The sequence below is a fragment of the Amblyomma maculatum genome, chromosome 1, assembly GCF_055883805.1.
Source record: "Amblyomma maculatum isolate TAMU_Amacu chromosome 1, ASM5588380v1, whole genome shotgun sequence".
Lineage (NCBI taxonomy): Eukaryota > Metazoa > Arthropoda > Arachnida > Ixodida > Ixodidae > Amblyomma > Amblyomma maculatum.
The window spans coordinates 1556758-1572647 of record NC_139344.1 but is presented as its reverse complement, the minus strand read 5'-3'; the positions used below and the strand labels follow the sequence as shown (position 1 = coordinate 1572647).

At 44.7% G+C, this 15890-nt stretch overlaps 1 protein-coding gene across 2 annotated transcripts in view; it reads left to right on the top strand.

Annotated features, from left to right (window-relative positions):
- The window catches only part of GABA-B-R1 (gamma-aminobutyric acid type B receptor subunit 1), a 62468-nt gene that overhangs the window by 35014 nt on the left and 11564 nt on the right, over window positions 1–15890 (top strand). For both annotated transcript variants that reach the window (XM_084587598.1, XM_084587597.1), the window contains exons 13-16: window positions 2984–3203; window positions 3662–3789; window positions 11363–11491; window positions 12883–13020. In XM_084587598.1, the coding sequence (XP_084443724.1) occupies window positions 2984–3203; window positions 3662–3789; window positions 11363–11491; window positions 12883–13020 (615 nt within the window). The remainder of the gene's footprint in view (window positions 1–2983; window positions 3204–3661; window positions 3790–11362; window positions 11492–12882; window positions 13021–15890) is intronic.

Sequence of the window (15890 nt, the reverse complement as noted above, 5' to 3'; positions counted from 1 at the left end):
ATTGATGTAGTAGGTTCAAAAGCTGAGTGCGCTGTGCTGGAGGAAGATCGGCGTCGATGGAACGGAGGAACAAGTCTGTAGAGGAGGAAGCGGGCGCAGGTGAAGGGAGGCTGAGCGCAGTCACGGCAGAGTGCGACGCGTCGTCAGGTTCCTCAGAGATCAGAAGAGATGCGATTGGCTGGATACTGCCGAGACATTCACCATGGCGCAAAGCAGTAGGGGAGTTAAATGGGTTAGAGACCCATAACATGGAAAGGCCAGCGGAAATAGCAAGCACAGCGTAGGGCAATGGAAGGCACTTGCGGTGCAGGAAAGTATAGGCTGGTGTGAAGAGAACGGCCTCATCGCTAACAGAGACACAAGCGACACGAACAAGCACAGAAGAGCAGGGAGGAAGGCCAATATCTTCGGTGGCGAGGGTTTTAGCATAGGAATTTCGTGGATCAGCGTCTGGTAAGGCATCGGGCAAAGTCGAGAACCCCACTTCAGCTCGAGCACAATCGATAATAGCAGCGTGACGCGACAGGAAATCCCAGCCTAAAATAACAGCGTGTGAGCAACTTGGCAGCACGACGAACTCAATTGTATAAAGGCAATTCTCGATAACTACTCGAGCGGTGCACGCTGCTAAAGGCTTGATATGCTGAGCACTGGCCGTTCGCAACGAAAGTCCCGCAATTGGCGTATTCACTTTCTTTAAAGAGCTACATAGTTTTGCGTCCATAACCGAAATCGCAGCACCAGTGTCAATTAAAGCCATGACAGCAACGCCCTCGACGAGAACTTCAATAAGGTTGGCCGGTGACAGATGAGGACTTGGGAAGTTCGACGGGGTCGCAGTTCTCGCCTCAGGAACTGCGGCCTCTAGTTTTCCTATAGTGAAGCTTTCTGTCGACGTCGCATCGGAGAGATAGAGCGGCGTCGCGGCAACGGTGAATGGCAGTCGGACATGGCTGAATGGTTTGGGGAGAAATGACGGCTGGCTGGAGGCTCAGTAGGCGCGGAATACTGAGGCGTCGAAGACCAGTACCCAGAACCATGAGTAGGTGGTGCCGACACTGGGAGACGGTTTCGACAACAACGAGAAATATGGCCAGCCAGCCCGCAAGTGTAACAAATTGGCCGGTTATCTGTCGTGCGCCAGGGATTGCGCGGTCTTAAAGCTGGTCAAATTAACTGCGCAGGTTCTCGAGCAGGACCAGAAGGCGGCTGAACGTAGGCAGGTTGCGGCGGAGCATATGTAGGTGGTGGTCGGGCCGCAACAGCCGCATATGTCAACGGGGCTGCGACAGGCATGGATTGAGGGACTGGAGGAAGAGATTTGGCTACTTGTTCTTGAATAATCTGGCGCAAACTGGGGGCTAGGTGTGAGGAAGGCTCTTCATAGCAGGACATAAGGGAGAGCTGTCGAGCAACTTCTTCCCGAATGAAGCTCTTGATTTGTGGCAGCAGCGCAGAATGTTCAGCTGCATCTGTCAGGCCAGCAAGCGACTCAGAGTGCATGGTGTTCACGCGAGTTATGGCCCTTTGTTTGCGCAGTTCATCATAACTTTGACACAGTGTGACCACTTCTGCGACGGTGCAGATATCTCGAGCAGCCAGCATCTGGAAGGCGTCGTCATCAATGCCTTGCAGAATGTGCTTAATCTTGTCGGCCTCTGACATCTGTGCGTTCACGTGCTTGCACAAGACGACGACGTCCTCGATATAATTTGTGAAATTCTCACCAACCTGCTAAGACCGCGCACGCAAGCGCTGTTCAGCGCGGAGTTTCCTCACAGCCGGATGGCCGAAAACTTCAGAGAAGCTAGCTTTGAACACGGACCATGATGGAATGTCCGCTTCATGGTTCCGAAACCATAGATTTGCTACGCCGGTAAGATAGAAAATCACGTCGCTTAACTTCGTTTCCGCGTCCCATTTGTTATAAGCGCTCACTCGCTCATAGGATGTGAGCCAGTCCTCGACGAATGGTCGTCAGTGCCGCTGAAGATGGCGGGGTCTCGCTGGCGGAGGGAGCCGGGACAGATAATGGCCGAGCCAACTTGTACGGCTTGGTGGTTAACGTCCTCGGGTATCGCAGGAGGTGGTAATGTGCGGCTGCGGAGTTCCAGGGCGAGAGGATAGATCTTAACAGGCAGCTCCACCAAATGTAGGATGGGGGTTTATTGAGTAGATCAGTAGGACTCGATCAGCAGGACTGGGCAGATCAGCGGCGAGCACAGCGACAGCAAACACCGTCAGGTCCAACATGCGCAGCGATCACGATGTCACTGCCTGTCCTCGTGTCCTCGTGTACTTCTTCCTCTTCACAGTATATATATATATATATATATATATAATATAAAATTAACTTCTTTAGAATTCTTTCAAATCAACTTTTATTTTCATCCTCTGGTACCTTTATGTGCCTTTTGTATTTACTACTGTATCCAAATAAGCACCCAAACATTGTAATCTCTTATTCATTTGCTAAGCCTTCATGAATTGGTGCTTTGATATGCTTGCTTTTCTATATTTATATTACAATGTTGTATGTCGAACAGACAAACATTGGACACTTTTATTATGAATAGATGTTTTTTTATGTACCTGTGCACATAAAAGCACCGTATTCTGATTCTAATTTTCACTTATGTATGACATTGAGTCGTGTTGCCTGCAGTTCTTGCAGGTTTAGCCACATCAGACATGTGCACTTCAGAATCGGAACAGTTTGTACTTGGGGACGGTATCTTAGTAAAAGGGGGCGCATGTGCTGTGAGCCTGGCGGAACAAACAAAAAATTGGACCCTCTGGGTCTCGGGCCACCACACGGCCCCACCTGCTCATGCAACGCGAGTCCATGATGCAGGCAGCCTGGAGCCTGACAGTCTTCTCTCTCTCCCCGGCAGACAAGTTGTTTTTATGCATCATGCTTTTGCGATGCCTCTTTTGTGCTCCTTTGAGGTGGACGCACATTCACCACAGTGCTTGGCTGCAGGGCCTGTCATTCCAGCGCGTGGAGAGCTGGAAGCTGTATGGAATGGTCGGTGGCCTGGTGCTGGTGGACGCAGTGATCCTTTCCACCTGGCAGCTGGTGGACCCTATGCAGCGCCACCTCGAAGTCTTTCCCCTTGAGCCACCCGCCCTCTCCGATGAGGATGTCCGCATCGAGCCCGCCCTCGAGCACTGCGAGTCACGCAACCATGCCATCTGGCTCGGTGCGCTGCTTTTTCCTTTGCAGCTCTTCGACTATAGGTGCCTGTGTGGCATATTAGTGGGCTTGACCCTCTACGTTTTCTTTCTTCATTTTGGACTCTGGATAAGGCTGAGAAATAGAGATGAGAAACAGTTGTGGTCTTCTGAAAATGTTGCTTTTGCACGAAAGGAAACACAAGCATAATTACAGAATCAAATGCAGTAGCTTATCGACCCTCTCTACCAAATCTTTCAAGGGTATTGGGTAGAAGACAGCAAGGTATTCACCATGGTGCGTGGCGTGGGTTCAGGTACTTTTTAAGGCGCCCATAACCTTTTCTGCTATAACAAAAGAGGCAGTGGCCATCTCAGCTGTTGCATGGGTATATCGCATGCTAGCACACAATGAAAAGCACTCATTGAGCAGACAAATCCAAGGAAGCTCATTTTATCCCTCCTCCTTTTCTGTGCCCTGTCGCAGGCGTGATGTACAGCTATAAGGGCTTGTTGCTCATATTTGGCATCTTCCTTGCATATGAGACGCGGAGTGTCAAGATCAAGCAGCTCAATGACTCTCGCCTCGTTGGCATGAGCATATACAACGTTGTGGTAAGCATTCACATTTGTTTGCTATCAAAAGATTTGACAGAACACAGCAGCTACTTGTAATCAGGGCTGACTCTAATGTGGCTTTTCCTGTTTACTTGTTTGCATTTGTATAATTCACAATACTATAGCACAGCACTGAAAATGAAGCCAGCCACCTGGAACCCTGCTGATTCATTTTCTTGGAAAACTAATTTGAATGAGGTGCAGGTGCATTTATTGACAAATTCACTTCATAAAAATATCTATTAGCATTACTTAGCACGTCTGAACCGCTCTTTTTCCAGTGCTCGCAGAACTTGCATTTGCATTGTGTTTAATGTGGAAAAGACTTCACAATGCATCCGGTCCATCGAAAGCAGTGGCACTGATAATTGGAATCTCTGTTTTTTTGCACTATTTTTGGATTCTTTGCCCCTTTTCACCAGTGCACTGCGGGGAAACCGCAGCGGCGGTTCACTGTCACAGCACTCTTCATCCTGCATTCCTCAAACCCACCCATTTGTATATATTGTTGTAGTCTTAGATGCCTTGCTCCTTGCTATTGGATGATGTCAAGAAGCTTCTCCATTTCTCCTCTTCATGTCTCGTCCCTGCAGGAAAGGACAGTCAGATGTTAGCTTCCTTTTTTCTTCTAATTTTTTTAGGCTTCACATTTTTTTATTTACACACTGCAGAGGAAGTGCCATGCTGCTGCATTTCAGCTCATGCCCCAGATACTGAAGTAAAACTTTTTGTTGGGCTAGTTGGTTCATAATGATTAGAAAAACTTCAGCGCAAATGAAATAGCCCGAAGGCGAAAAGAAGAAGGGACAGGAAAGCTCGCTGACTTTCAACACTTTACTTTTTTCTAACATACTATCCAGATTCTTGTCAACGGCTGCAAGAAAAATATTGCTTAGCACTGGCACAACACAGGATCCAATGCATATTCCTTTCCTTTGGATGTGCACATTATTCTCAAATTCGATGACACTAAGGTAAAATTCCAACAAGGATAGAAAGCTTTCTATAGAAATACCGGCTGCATTTTGAAACAAAACAACTCCTTTCTTTTCAATGCAGGACTGAACAGCAAAAAGCAGTTCTTTGTGGGGAATAGAGTAGAAAATGTCTTTGGCGTCAACCGAAAACATATTTCCAACGGTTTCACAGGATTGAAAAAATTCTATAATTTCTGTCGAATTCATTGTAGCGAACCGGGTCCTTGAAAAAGGACCGAAGTTCAGCCTAGAACCTCTGGCTAGGACTCACGAGCACCTTTCCCTGAACAGGCGTATCGCCAGAAAAGCATCACCAGAGAATCGTGAGCACTGTCTTTTGAATGGAGTAGATGCTCTGTCAAGAACCGTTTCAAAAGATTCCACCCACGGAAGGTCTTAAATCAACAAGGTCGTCGCCTATTTTAAGGAGAGAGGTCTGCGCTTGCTCCAAGCTGACAAAGAAGGAGGATTCGTAGTGGTGCCGCCTGGGCTCTACGGTGAAAAGACCTGCTGTGCAGTGTAAAAGAACTTCACGCTGACTAGCCTGAAGCCAAGCAAATATGAAATGTGTAAGAACTTGGAATTGGAGCAGTTGGTAAACGCAATAAGTAAGTGTAAAGAAAAAACTCTCAGTACTTTTTTTACTGCCAAGACTCATGAGGACGACGTTCCTTTCCGGTGTTAGTGAGCGAAATGCATGGCAAAGACATATTAGCCAATTTCTCTTAAAGCAGCTTAACGCGCTTGCTGTTGATGGCCCCTATAGAATTTTTTCAATCCTGTGAAACCATTGGAAATATGTTTTCGGTTGATGCCAAGGACCTTTTCTATTCTATTCCCTACAAAGAAATATTTTCTGCTGCTCAGTCCTGCATTGAAAAGAGAGGAGTTGTTTTGTTTCAAAATGCAGCCGGTATTTCTATGAAAGGCTTTCTATCCTTGTTGGAATTTGACCTTAGTGCCACTGTCATCGAATTTGAGAATAAGGTGTACATCCAAGGGAAAGGAATATGCATCGGATCCTGTGTCGCGCCAGTGCTTAGCGATATTTTTGTCGCAGCCGGATAGTAGGTTCGACCAAAGCAAGGTGTTGAAAGTCAGCGCTCTTTCCTGTCCCTTCTCCTTTTCGCCTTCGGGCTATTTCAGTTGCGCTGAAGTTTTTCTAATCATGCCCCAGGCTTGGCCCACTCATATGTTGCACGTGTGCAGTTGGTCGCTAAACCTAGCTATTACAGTCAATCCCGGATACAGTTGAACCCCTTTATAAGGGACATGCACTGGGGAGCAGTTTTTGTCTCTTATATGAGAGGCCCCTTATAAGCAGGGTACCACATTCACATTTTATAGTCAGACGTTATTTCAACATAGGCAACCCTACGGCTAAAATACGCAAAAAAGAAGGCTATATCCTGTCGCAAAAGCGTTATTATAGCCTTCATTTACATATTGCATTTGATTGGTGGACCACCACACACTGACCTCACTTCGCAAATTTCTTACACTTATTTATTATTGAAAGAGTTGTAAATCTTGGTCAGCTTCAAGGCTTCATTGATGCTGTTTAACACAGCCTCTTCCAGCTTGAAAATCAGACCAAGAGCCTCATGGCTGCTGGACCAAAGCTGTATATGTTGGCGAACTGCATTTGCAGTGATTGCAAAGTGCGGTCGCGATGTGACGTTGCACCGCAACTGCCGATTCACAACTAAGTTATGTGCCTGGTAACACTACAAGATCTCTAGTAAAAGAAGTGCCATGAAATCATAAAAGTAGTAAAAACTATAAAGCATCAGCAGAAATATCACTCAGAAATTTATGCTTGTTTGATAACAGCGGCTGGTGAGTAACAAGTCTGTGAATGTCGCCACTCAGACGAAAAATAAATGAAAAGCAAACTAGGCATTTCTGAGTGAAGTTGAAACTGGTTGAAAAGCAGAGAATTTTATTTGTTCTCGCCAGAGCAGAACCACTTCTGTTTTTATGCCATTTGCTTTGTCTATGTCTATGTCTCGCTTTCTAGACACAATGGTTTGTTTGTTTGTCAGCGGCACTAGTTGAGCGCTTTCTTTGCATTTATCAGATAGATCTGTCGCTCATACTGTCATGCAACGTAATATACAATTTCCACTGTATTCTATGGCTGCCTCGCTTTCTAGGAACAATGGCTTGTTTGTGTCAGTGGCACTAGCTGAGCACTTTCTTTGCATTTATCAGATAGATTTATCAGATAGTCGCGCTTGTACTCTTTGTGGCAAGCCTGAAGACCTTCTCTACGTTGCATTCCCACTGCAGGCGCTTCTTTTAGTCATTTCATAGCTGATTGACCTGCTCTATTTTTACTGAAGTTATAATTAATAATGACGGTGCAGATGTGTCTCTCTTCCTTTGTTTTCACTGTAGCTGCAGCTGAACCTGGTAATGGATGGTGCCACATCAATTATTAAAATGTCTGTTACAAGCAAGACTGAGTACTAAATTTTATGACTAATTTGCCCTTTAGAGCCAATTGTCTTCTACATCCAATGCCTGTTAATAAAGGGGTCCAATTAATGAAAGTCATGGGGCGGCCAACCATTTGGGTGAATGGTGTCTCTTATACCCAATTGTTACATCCATGTCTCTTATAACGGGGTTCAGCAGTATATTGAATCATTGTTTATATCGAGCAGTCACGAAAAAAGCGTGCACAAATGCACAAGTACAACACTGTTGTTTGCGTTTATCAAACGTTCAATGTATTGAATGCCGCGCTGCTCCCCTACAAGTTGCGCTTCTAATGGTGCTCTCACAATTGTTTTTTCGCACGTGGTGACAGGTCGGCAGCGTGGCTGTGGACATCTGCTGACAGTGCTATTTAGAGCCGCATGATAAGGGGAACGCGGGATGTGCTTTAGTTTGGCCTTTAATCACTCTTACTCATATTTTCACAGTACAGCGTCATTGTGCAGTGAAGTCAGTCTAGCGAGGTCCCTGTCTAGCCTACTTCACTAGCAAAGGCTTTGTGGAAGTCACCAATGCAACCTTAATGAGCGATTGTTTTATTTGTACTGTGCCGGTAACAGGATTAAACATTTTGTGATGTGCAGTTGCTATAGTTCCGAGCATGTCAAGCTATTTCACAATCCCCTTCAAGTTTACTATATCCGGTACCAACTGTATGTGGCCAGAATTGCTTGTCAAAATTTAATTGTACAAGCTAGGAAATAATGTTACTTTAGAATGTATTAATCAGAAGAAAAATAGTAAAGCTCTTTGGAATACTTTTATTGGCCATGATTTTGAGTGTATGAACCAGCAAATGAAAAATGAAGTTCTGCCGTAGAGGCAAAGGCTCATGTGAACTTTGCCAGCCTTATAGCTACCGACTTTGAGTGGGAGACAAGACACTTTGACGTAGCATAGCAAAAAAAAGGAAAGAAAGATATATTTGTAACTTTTAATGTGTTGTGTTTTGTTGTATTGGAAAGCTTGTAACTACAGTTCTCTATCATGGGGCCTAATCAGGACTTGCTTGAAGCTAGAGGAAGCATGCGCTTATGGCATTTGTTGTAGTCTGGCTTTTTATGTGCAATGTCTACATTTATGTGATCTTTAGTTTGAAACTAGTCATTGTAGTACCTGACTTGGAGCCATTACAACCATGGCAAGCTTGTCTGCCATGGATGCATGCACATAGCAAGTCTCAGGCTACTTATCCTGAGATGACAATATGCAAACTACAAGTGATGCAGGGCTTATCACAATGAGCAGGTCAGTTACCAATGTCACTGTGTTAATTATTCCTAATCAAGCTTCCTGTTTCGAGTGGTTGATTACGTGGCAGTTTTGTCAGAAACGCTGTAGAAAAATTTTAACAAGAATTTTCCGACAAGTGCATGCGCATGTTTTTATGTAGTCCAATGCTGGAAACCATGAGTAGCAACTGCGATGACATTTGCACGTTGAGAAAAGTGATGTACCGGAAAGCAGTGTAAATCTTATCCACTAGACAGTAATTAGACATTTTTAGTACAGAGCAGTGCCCGTTTTATTTCTACATTCTATGCTGTTACAGCACAGGAACGTACACCTCATCGACGGAAGCTTTAGTGGGCTGTGGTCACTGCCTCGTCCAAAGAATTCAAAATACTGTGGTGCCATCCAGTGACAGATGCTAAAAGCACGTCATAGGAGATTCAAAAGGAGGGTGGTGTTTGCTGACGAGTGCATCATAGAGAGTGCAAAATGTAATAAAACAAGACAAGCATTCTTCAAAAAATAGAGAACACTGTGCACTTACAAAAACCAGTGACATTTTCTCGAGTTGTGGTCACGTGGGTTACTACAGTGATAACTACTTTTATGTGATTTTTCAGTGCTAAGTTAAAATTATAAATCCTCTTTTCTTGAATATTGTAGGACTCAATATATACTATATGAGGCAAGATGTTTTCATTTCCACCATAAGCACATCACATATTTTGGTCAGCGTTTTGTCCCTTTAACACATACTGTTCGGCAAGTTCAACATTTTCTAATGAAAAGGCGCTAAAAGCGACAGAGCATCCTTTATATTTTCTTGTGTATTTTGGATGAGTGCATGGATAGTGTGGATGTTTATGACATGGCTGCTGCAACTTATTCCATGCCGATAAGAAGTAAACAGCCACTTGTTAGTGCAGTAACACGTGTTGTGTGTGTATCATCTGTCAATGTCTCTTGGTGCCTTTTTCATAGAAAAGGGGAAGTAGATTGCATTGTTTTTCTTTAGCCTTTTGATGTACTGGTATATGTGATGTTCTGAAGGTAAATTTAATTCTGTTTAAAGGATAAACTTTTTTTTTTTTTTTTTTTTTACGGTGTGCTGCTTTGCAAAGTGCAGATTTTTACTGTGCCTACGTTGTTATACTATTCTATAAGCAGCCTACAAACTAGAATTGTGAGAGCACTTTATTATACTTGATAGCAAGATTTCTGAAAGAATGTTCTGAACTGCAGGTTATCTGATTTTTAATGAGAGCAGAGCCGACTGGAATTCCTGACTAATGCTGTGTCAGCTAATGGGACATGGGAGCTTTCATCAAAATTAAATTAAGGTTTGACTCAAAGTGTTCAGTTTTCTAAGGTGTGGCTCACGACACTGATCTGAATGAAACTAAATGCATAACAGTCACAGTGAAGGTGGTTGTGCTAAAACAATTTAACTCCTTGCACTAATGCATATGGCCTTTATGTTATCTGCTTAGTAAAACTGCTGCCTTTAATTCTTAATCTATTGCTCGAGAAGTGGTCATTGCTTCCTTTCTTTTGGAGTCAGCTTGTCAACAACCCGTTTTATAGCATGTGCTAAGGGTTACATATCTGCATTTAATGCCCATAGTGCTACTTTGTATTAATTTGTACCAGCACTGTCGTAATGCCACTTGTTTAAGACAATTTTCAATATGCTTCCTATACAATGAAATCTCATTACTTTGACCAAGTGTGTTCAAACTTTTGGTTTACTTCACCTGGCATTGTGGCCCCATTGACATCATTTGTATAAAACAGGTGCCCCTTAGATATAGTTCTGCTTAATTCAGACTAATCTTTGTCTTCCCTTGAGTTCGAGGTACCAAGAGTAGACTGTCCTGGGAGATTATTGAAACATGCTGTATGCTGGAAAATTCCGCGAGGTAGTATACCCAATGTGAAGGGAAAATCAGGTGATACTTAAAATCATGTTCAATTTTGCAGCTGCAAGAAAAGGTTAAATATATTCCATATCTACAGCGCGATAAACGGGACACGAGAACACAATAACGACAAACACAGCGCTGTTTATCGCGTTTATCGCGCTGTAGATATGGAACATCGTCACCAACTCGCCCAATAACTGACCTTGTTAAATATATTGCAACCAGTTTGGATACATAGTCTCAGAATGGCAAAGCATACATTATTTTGTTGTCATTGTCGAACAGTGTTCTGTGCACTCGGTATGCACATTGCTGTGCGAGATCGCTGGGGGGCAGTGGGCATGCTTGGTGCAAGTCATGGGGCTGCCAATAGCCTTTCGCTAATAGCTGATTTCATAAAGATTTTTCTTGCGAGTCACTCCCAATGTATGAGCCCAGTTGGCTTACATCTTATGAAAACTGTATTAAAGCAACCTCATCTAACATACTAGTCTGGTGAAAATTTAGTGCGGCAGCCACCTGATGTTGCACAGAAATTTAACTGCCGATGCAAGAGTCTTGTGAGTGTTCTTATCTTCATCGATCAGAGCTCAAGCCAGTTAAAGCAGTAATTTTAATTGGGGTGCAAATTCATTGTGTCCATTACAAGAGCACTTAAAGCTGTCATCCTTTTGAGAAAGACAGCTGTACAAAAAATAAAACTGTAAAACCTTACTAGTGTGGGTCGTCCTTTGGCATTTTTGCCACCATAAAAACTATGGCAGAAATATTAATTGACTGTCCTGCATAACTTTGTGTCCCAGGACATTTTATGGTACCCAGCGCTGCAAAGTATGTAGCTTGACCTACATCTACTATTTGCTAAGCTGTATGAGGTGTATGTAAATGAAAATGACAGCATATTTTTTTCCACCTCCCCCACATGGCCATGACCAGGTGCTGTGTCTGATTACGGCGCCGGTCACACTGGTTATTGGCAGCCAACAGGACGCCACCTTTGCATTTGTCGCCCTGGCCATCATCTTCTGCAGTTTTCTCTCCATGGCACTCATCTTTGTACCCAAGGTGCGAAATTCTTGTTCTCTGCCGTTCTCACTAGAGCATTGAACAGAGGGACATAATATGCAGTAGCAAACTTGTTTTTGCCTTTTGTGTCGCCTCCAGCTTATGGTGTTGAATAACAAGGCCACTGTACTACAACTGGAAGTGCTCAGGTTTAAGCCCACTTAGTTATGAGTGGTATACAAAAGGAGAGGGCGCTGGGAAGTACCATACAGCATGAACAATCTGCATCATGGAAAATAGCTGGGCTAGTTGTACATGGTTCCTAAGAAGACTTTTTATTGCTTGCAAACAGTAAATACTGGAAAGATGGTATAAACAAAGAAGTCAAGCCATGAAATCGTCACTTTACTTTGTCCCGTTACCGTGTCCCGTTGTCGTGCCCCGTTACCGCGTGTCCCGTTACTGTGTACCGTTACCCTGCACGCTGTTTTGCTAACAATGAAGAGCCTGGCGTGCATGCTGCTCTAGTGTCCCGAAGAAAAATGTTGCTTTTCATAAAAAAATTTACAGGGGTTTTTAATTATCATTATGCAATGGCTATGCATTAACATTAAGTTTCATATTTTCTTATATACTTTGCCATGTATGCCTATCGTTATTAGTCACTATCAATTTGTCATTTTTTTATTTTTATTTTTTTCTGGTAGGGAGTTTTAGGGGGGGGGGGGGGGGGCATCTTTTCATTATAGACACCTTATCACTCTTACAACTGAAGAGGACCTTTCCTCTCTTTCTACTTTGCCCCTTGCTGCAGTTACAGTGTGGCATATGCCAATGCCGGCTTTTTCTTTCGATAAAGCATCTAATGCTTATGCATTAAAACCATGAGCATGCAAGAAAATGCCAGAAGCAAGTATCCAAGGCTTTGTGGTTGATAACAGTGTATGCTTGCTTGTGGCAGGAGAGAGTCCTGGTACAGGTTGTCATTTCAAGCTGATGAGTCGGGGCAATATAGTTTATTGTCATGCATACTTTGCAGCAGTGACCCATGAACGTAATACAGATTTTCCTTTTGCTCGTATTTCTTGAGCGAGAAGTCGACATTATTATGAGCATATCATCATATCTCTCATGGACTGAACTGAAAAGAACACAGTTGCTGTGCCCTTCCATCCCAAATGCTATAAACCCCTTTCATTTTTCAGTAGATCTCATTCCATCACCTCTCTCCCTAGGGCTCACCCAAATAGTGGTTTTCTAGCAACTAGTTTCCTGCTTCTATTTATTTTCGCCTGGTACTAGTCTTCATTTCTCTCCCTTTAACCGCTTCATTTTTATCATAGTTATATTAAGCCTGTTATACATTTATGGTGCTGGCTGATGTGCGTTTTTCTTGCTTTTTTTTTTGTGTGTTTATTTTTACGCTCCTCTTGTTTTGTATCACTGCACAGATCATAGAGCTGGTGCGACGGCCCCGCGAGCGTGCGGACGTGCGGAGCCTGATGGACACCATTACGAGCAAGGAGGAGGAGGAACGACACCAGCGGCTGCTTGCTGAGAATGAAGATCTCAAGAAGCAGATTGCTGAGGTAGGGATTATGAAAGTTGGTATGCATCTGTCCACACAAAAGCGCTGGTACACAGAAAACAGGCGAAGCAAAAAACCATCCAGATAAGAAGCATCAAGCCATCCCTTGTGTGACCGATGTTCACACATCAGTAAGCTACATACAACTGTTAGCATGAGACTGCAGGATTATGCTGAAGCCAGGGGAGTTTAAATCAGGTTCTTTTGGGAGGAAACTTCCTAGAATGCACCAAGGGTCAGTCAAACCTTGTTATAGTGAACTGGTAAAAAAAAGTAAAAAGGTTGACGCAGCCAAAATTTATGTGTAAAATTTCGCTAAACTGTGCACAAAAGGCAGTGCAGCTTAGTCAATTAAGGGATGTCAATTCAGGAGACATATTACAGTTTTGGATACAGTTATTGGTCTTTTGTCTGTTATGCTCATAGGAAATTACTAAAGGCTCGTGATTTCACTTATCTCCTTCATCCATGCATTTTTATTCAGTGGATTGTAAGTGCGTAGCATTATTTTGGAATTTGTTGAAACTCATTATGTTCTGTTTAACTGTAAATGGGATGTCCTACATAATTTCTACATAATTTGACCCCCATTGCAGCAGCTGAGTGGTTATGGCACCCAGCAGGTGCCAAGGGGCACGTGGCCGACTCAGCTGCTTGCGCGCAGTTATGGTCGAAGAGTTTTTGGGAGAAGTGTCCCTTGCACAGTGCACAGTTAGATTTATGGAATGCCCACTGATAGACTGTGCAGTGAACCATTCTTGAAACGCGACAGGGCTGTTTTGTGAAGAGGCACCACTGCAACTCGTCGCACTGAAAAGTGGGTAGCGGGGACCTCATTGACATTCCCGACAGTGTGCGCAAAGCACTTGACAAATGCCATCATTCTTTCTTGGGTTCTACAATGCCCCGCTTCTACTGAGGCTATGTCGAGGCCAGGAGTAAGCCACAACAGAGACGCAAGAGGTGACAGCATGGCGGGAATCTTGAAACGAATAATAAAATGTGGCAGTTAACAGTGAGGGCACGTGGTGGACAGGTAGATCGACGCCGGGAGAGAACTTTGACGTTCTCGCGTTAGGAGGACGCAGAAAAACACTTAGTTTTTGCGTTCGAGACACCTAGTGCGCCATGGTCATATTCGCTCTTTCGCAAAAGTTTCATATACTCAGGACCGTGTGTCCGGCCCTTCCCGGCCCTTCCAAGACAAAGGTGTCCTGGTATGTGCCTGGCTCGAGCCGTAGATAGAGGGCTTCAGAGCCGCCCAAGCCCGTGCACACCTCTAGTATGTGCTGCGAGAAATTCACACTAGCTACACGTTTCATTTTCATCACAAGTTTTCGCAATTTCAAGATGAACTTGGAGTTATTGCAAGACGCCATGCCTGGCCCGGTGCTCAGATTTGAGGCCCAGGCCCGGCCCGGCCCATTATGCTATATTGCAGTTGAAACTATGTTACAGAACAAAATAATTTCAGGATGATAAGTTTATCCAAGGTCTTGAAATGTTGAGTTGTCACGTCTGAAATGACAAATTTGCTGAATATCTAGAAGCACAGCACAAACTTATAATTAACTTATTGTGTAAAAACAATAAGTTATGCATTGAATTGAGGTCTTTGCAGCGCTCCTGGATAAAGGCCTGACCACGTGGCAGCGTTTCTTGGATGTCGCGTGAGCACCACGTCTTTGAGCATCGTCGCTCGGCGCACGGTGGAGAGGGTGAACAAACCACATGACGGCGTACGAACTGGCGTTTGCATGCAAGCCAAGGCATGGGGAATCGTGGAAGTTCAAACAATTGTCCTCCGTCCATAGCTAAAATCGTCCTAAGGCGGGGGAGGCAAGAGGAACAAAGGCGCAGGCATGCACACGGAAAAGAGGAGCTCTTACTTCCGCGGAAGCGAGTTGCGCCTGTGGCGGTGGGTGCTGCAGCTGCCCATACGTGGCTTGTCATTGGTCCCCACCTGCAAATCATTTCCAACGTTGATGTTGAGATCTGGCACCGCCAGATACCTGCGTCTTTCAGCGTCGCCTCACTTCAAGGGCCAGAATTGCACCTCCGGCAACACCGATAGCTGAGACGCTGACGCAGTGCCGAAGAAACGCTGTCATGTGGTTCGGCCTTAATGAGTCTGGTAGCGCTGAAGCTTCCTTCAGTGCTATAACTTGTGGCTGGAATGACTAACACGTTCTTTGATAGGAAAGCAAGTTTTCGGTAAGCAACTTGTTTGCTTCTCCAAAAATGCGCTAGCTTTAAACCTAAGCAAGAGGTTGATTTTGTGGCCAAGTACTCGGCAAGCTCGCCTTGCTCACCATGTTTCTTTCACGTGAATTTTTTGCAACAAGAGAAACAAGAGGAAACTCTTGCACCACAGCTGCTTTAAGCTATGTCTCGTTTCAAATGAGGCCATGCCGAGGCAGGAGTAAGCCACAGACATGTTTGATAGGTGATAGCGTGGTGTGAATTTCGAAACAGACACCTAAAGATCACCACCGGTGTTACCCAAGCGGAGATGCGAAACTCGAAACTAAATAGCCCACAAGCGGCCCCTCTACTCGATCACTGACGGCTACCAAAGATCCATTCGCAGCGAGGAGCGGAGAGGAAATCGGGTCGATGCCGGCAAAGAACTCGAAAGCTCTCGCGTGGGGAGGACGTGAGAAAATGCGGTGCATTCTAGACACGTATCGCCCTATGGCCGTATTCGCGTTTTCGCAAGTGTCGCACGTGTTCGTGATCGGGATGTCCGGCTCCAGCCCGGCCCGCCTGAGACAAATATACCTTGGCCCGAACCCAGCCCGAGACCGAGGGAGAGGACTTTTGAGCGGCCCGTGGCCAGCCTGCAGGCCGGGCCAGGTACGGACTTTCGAG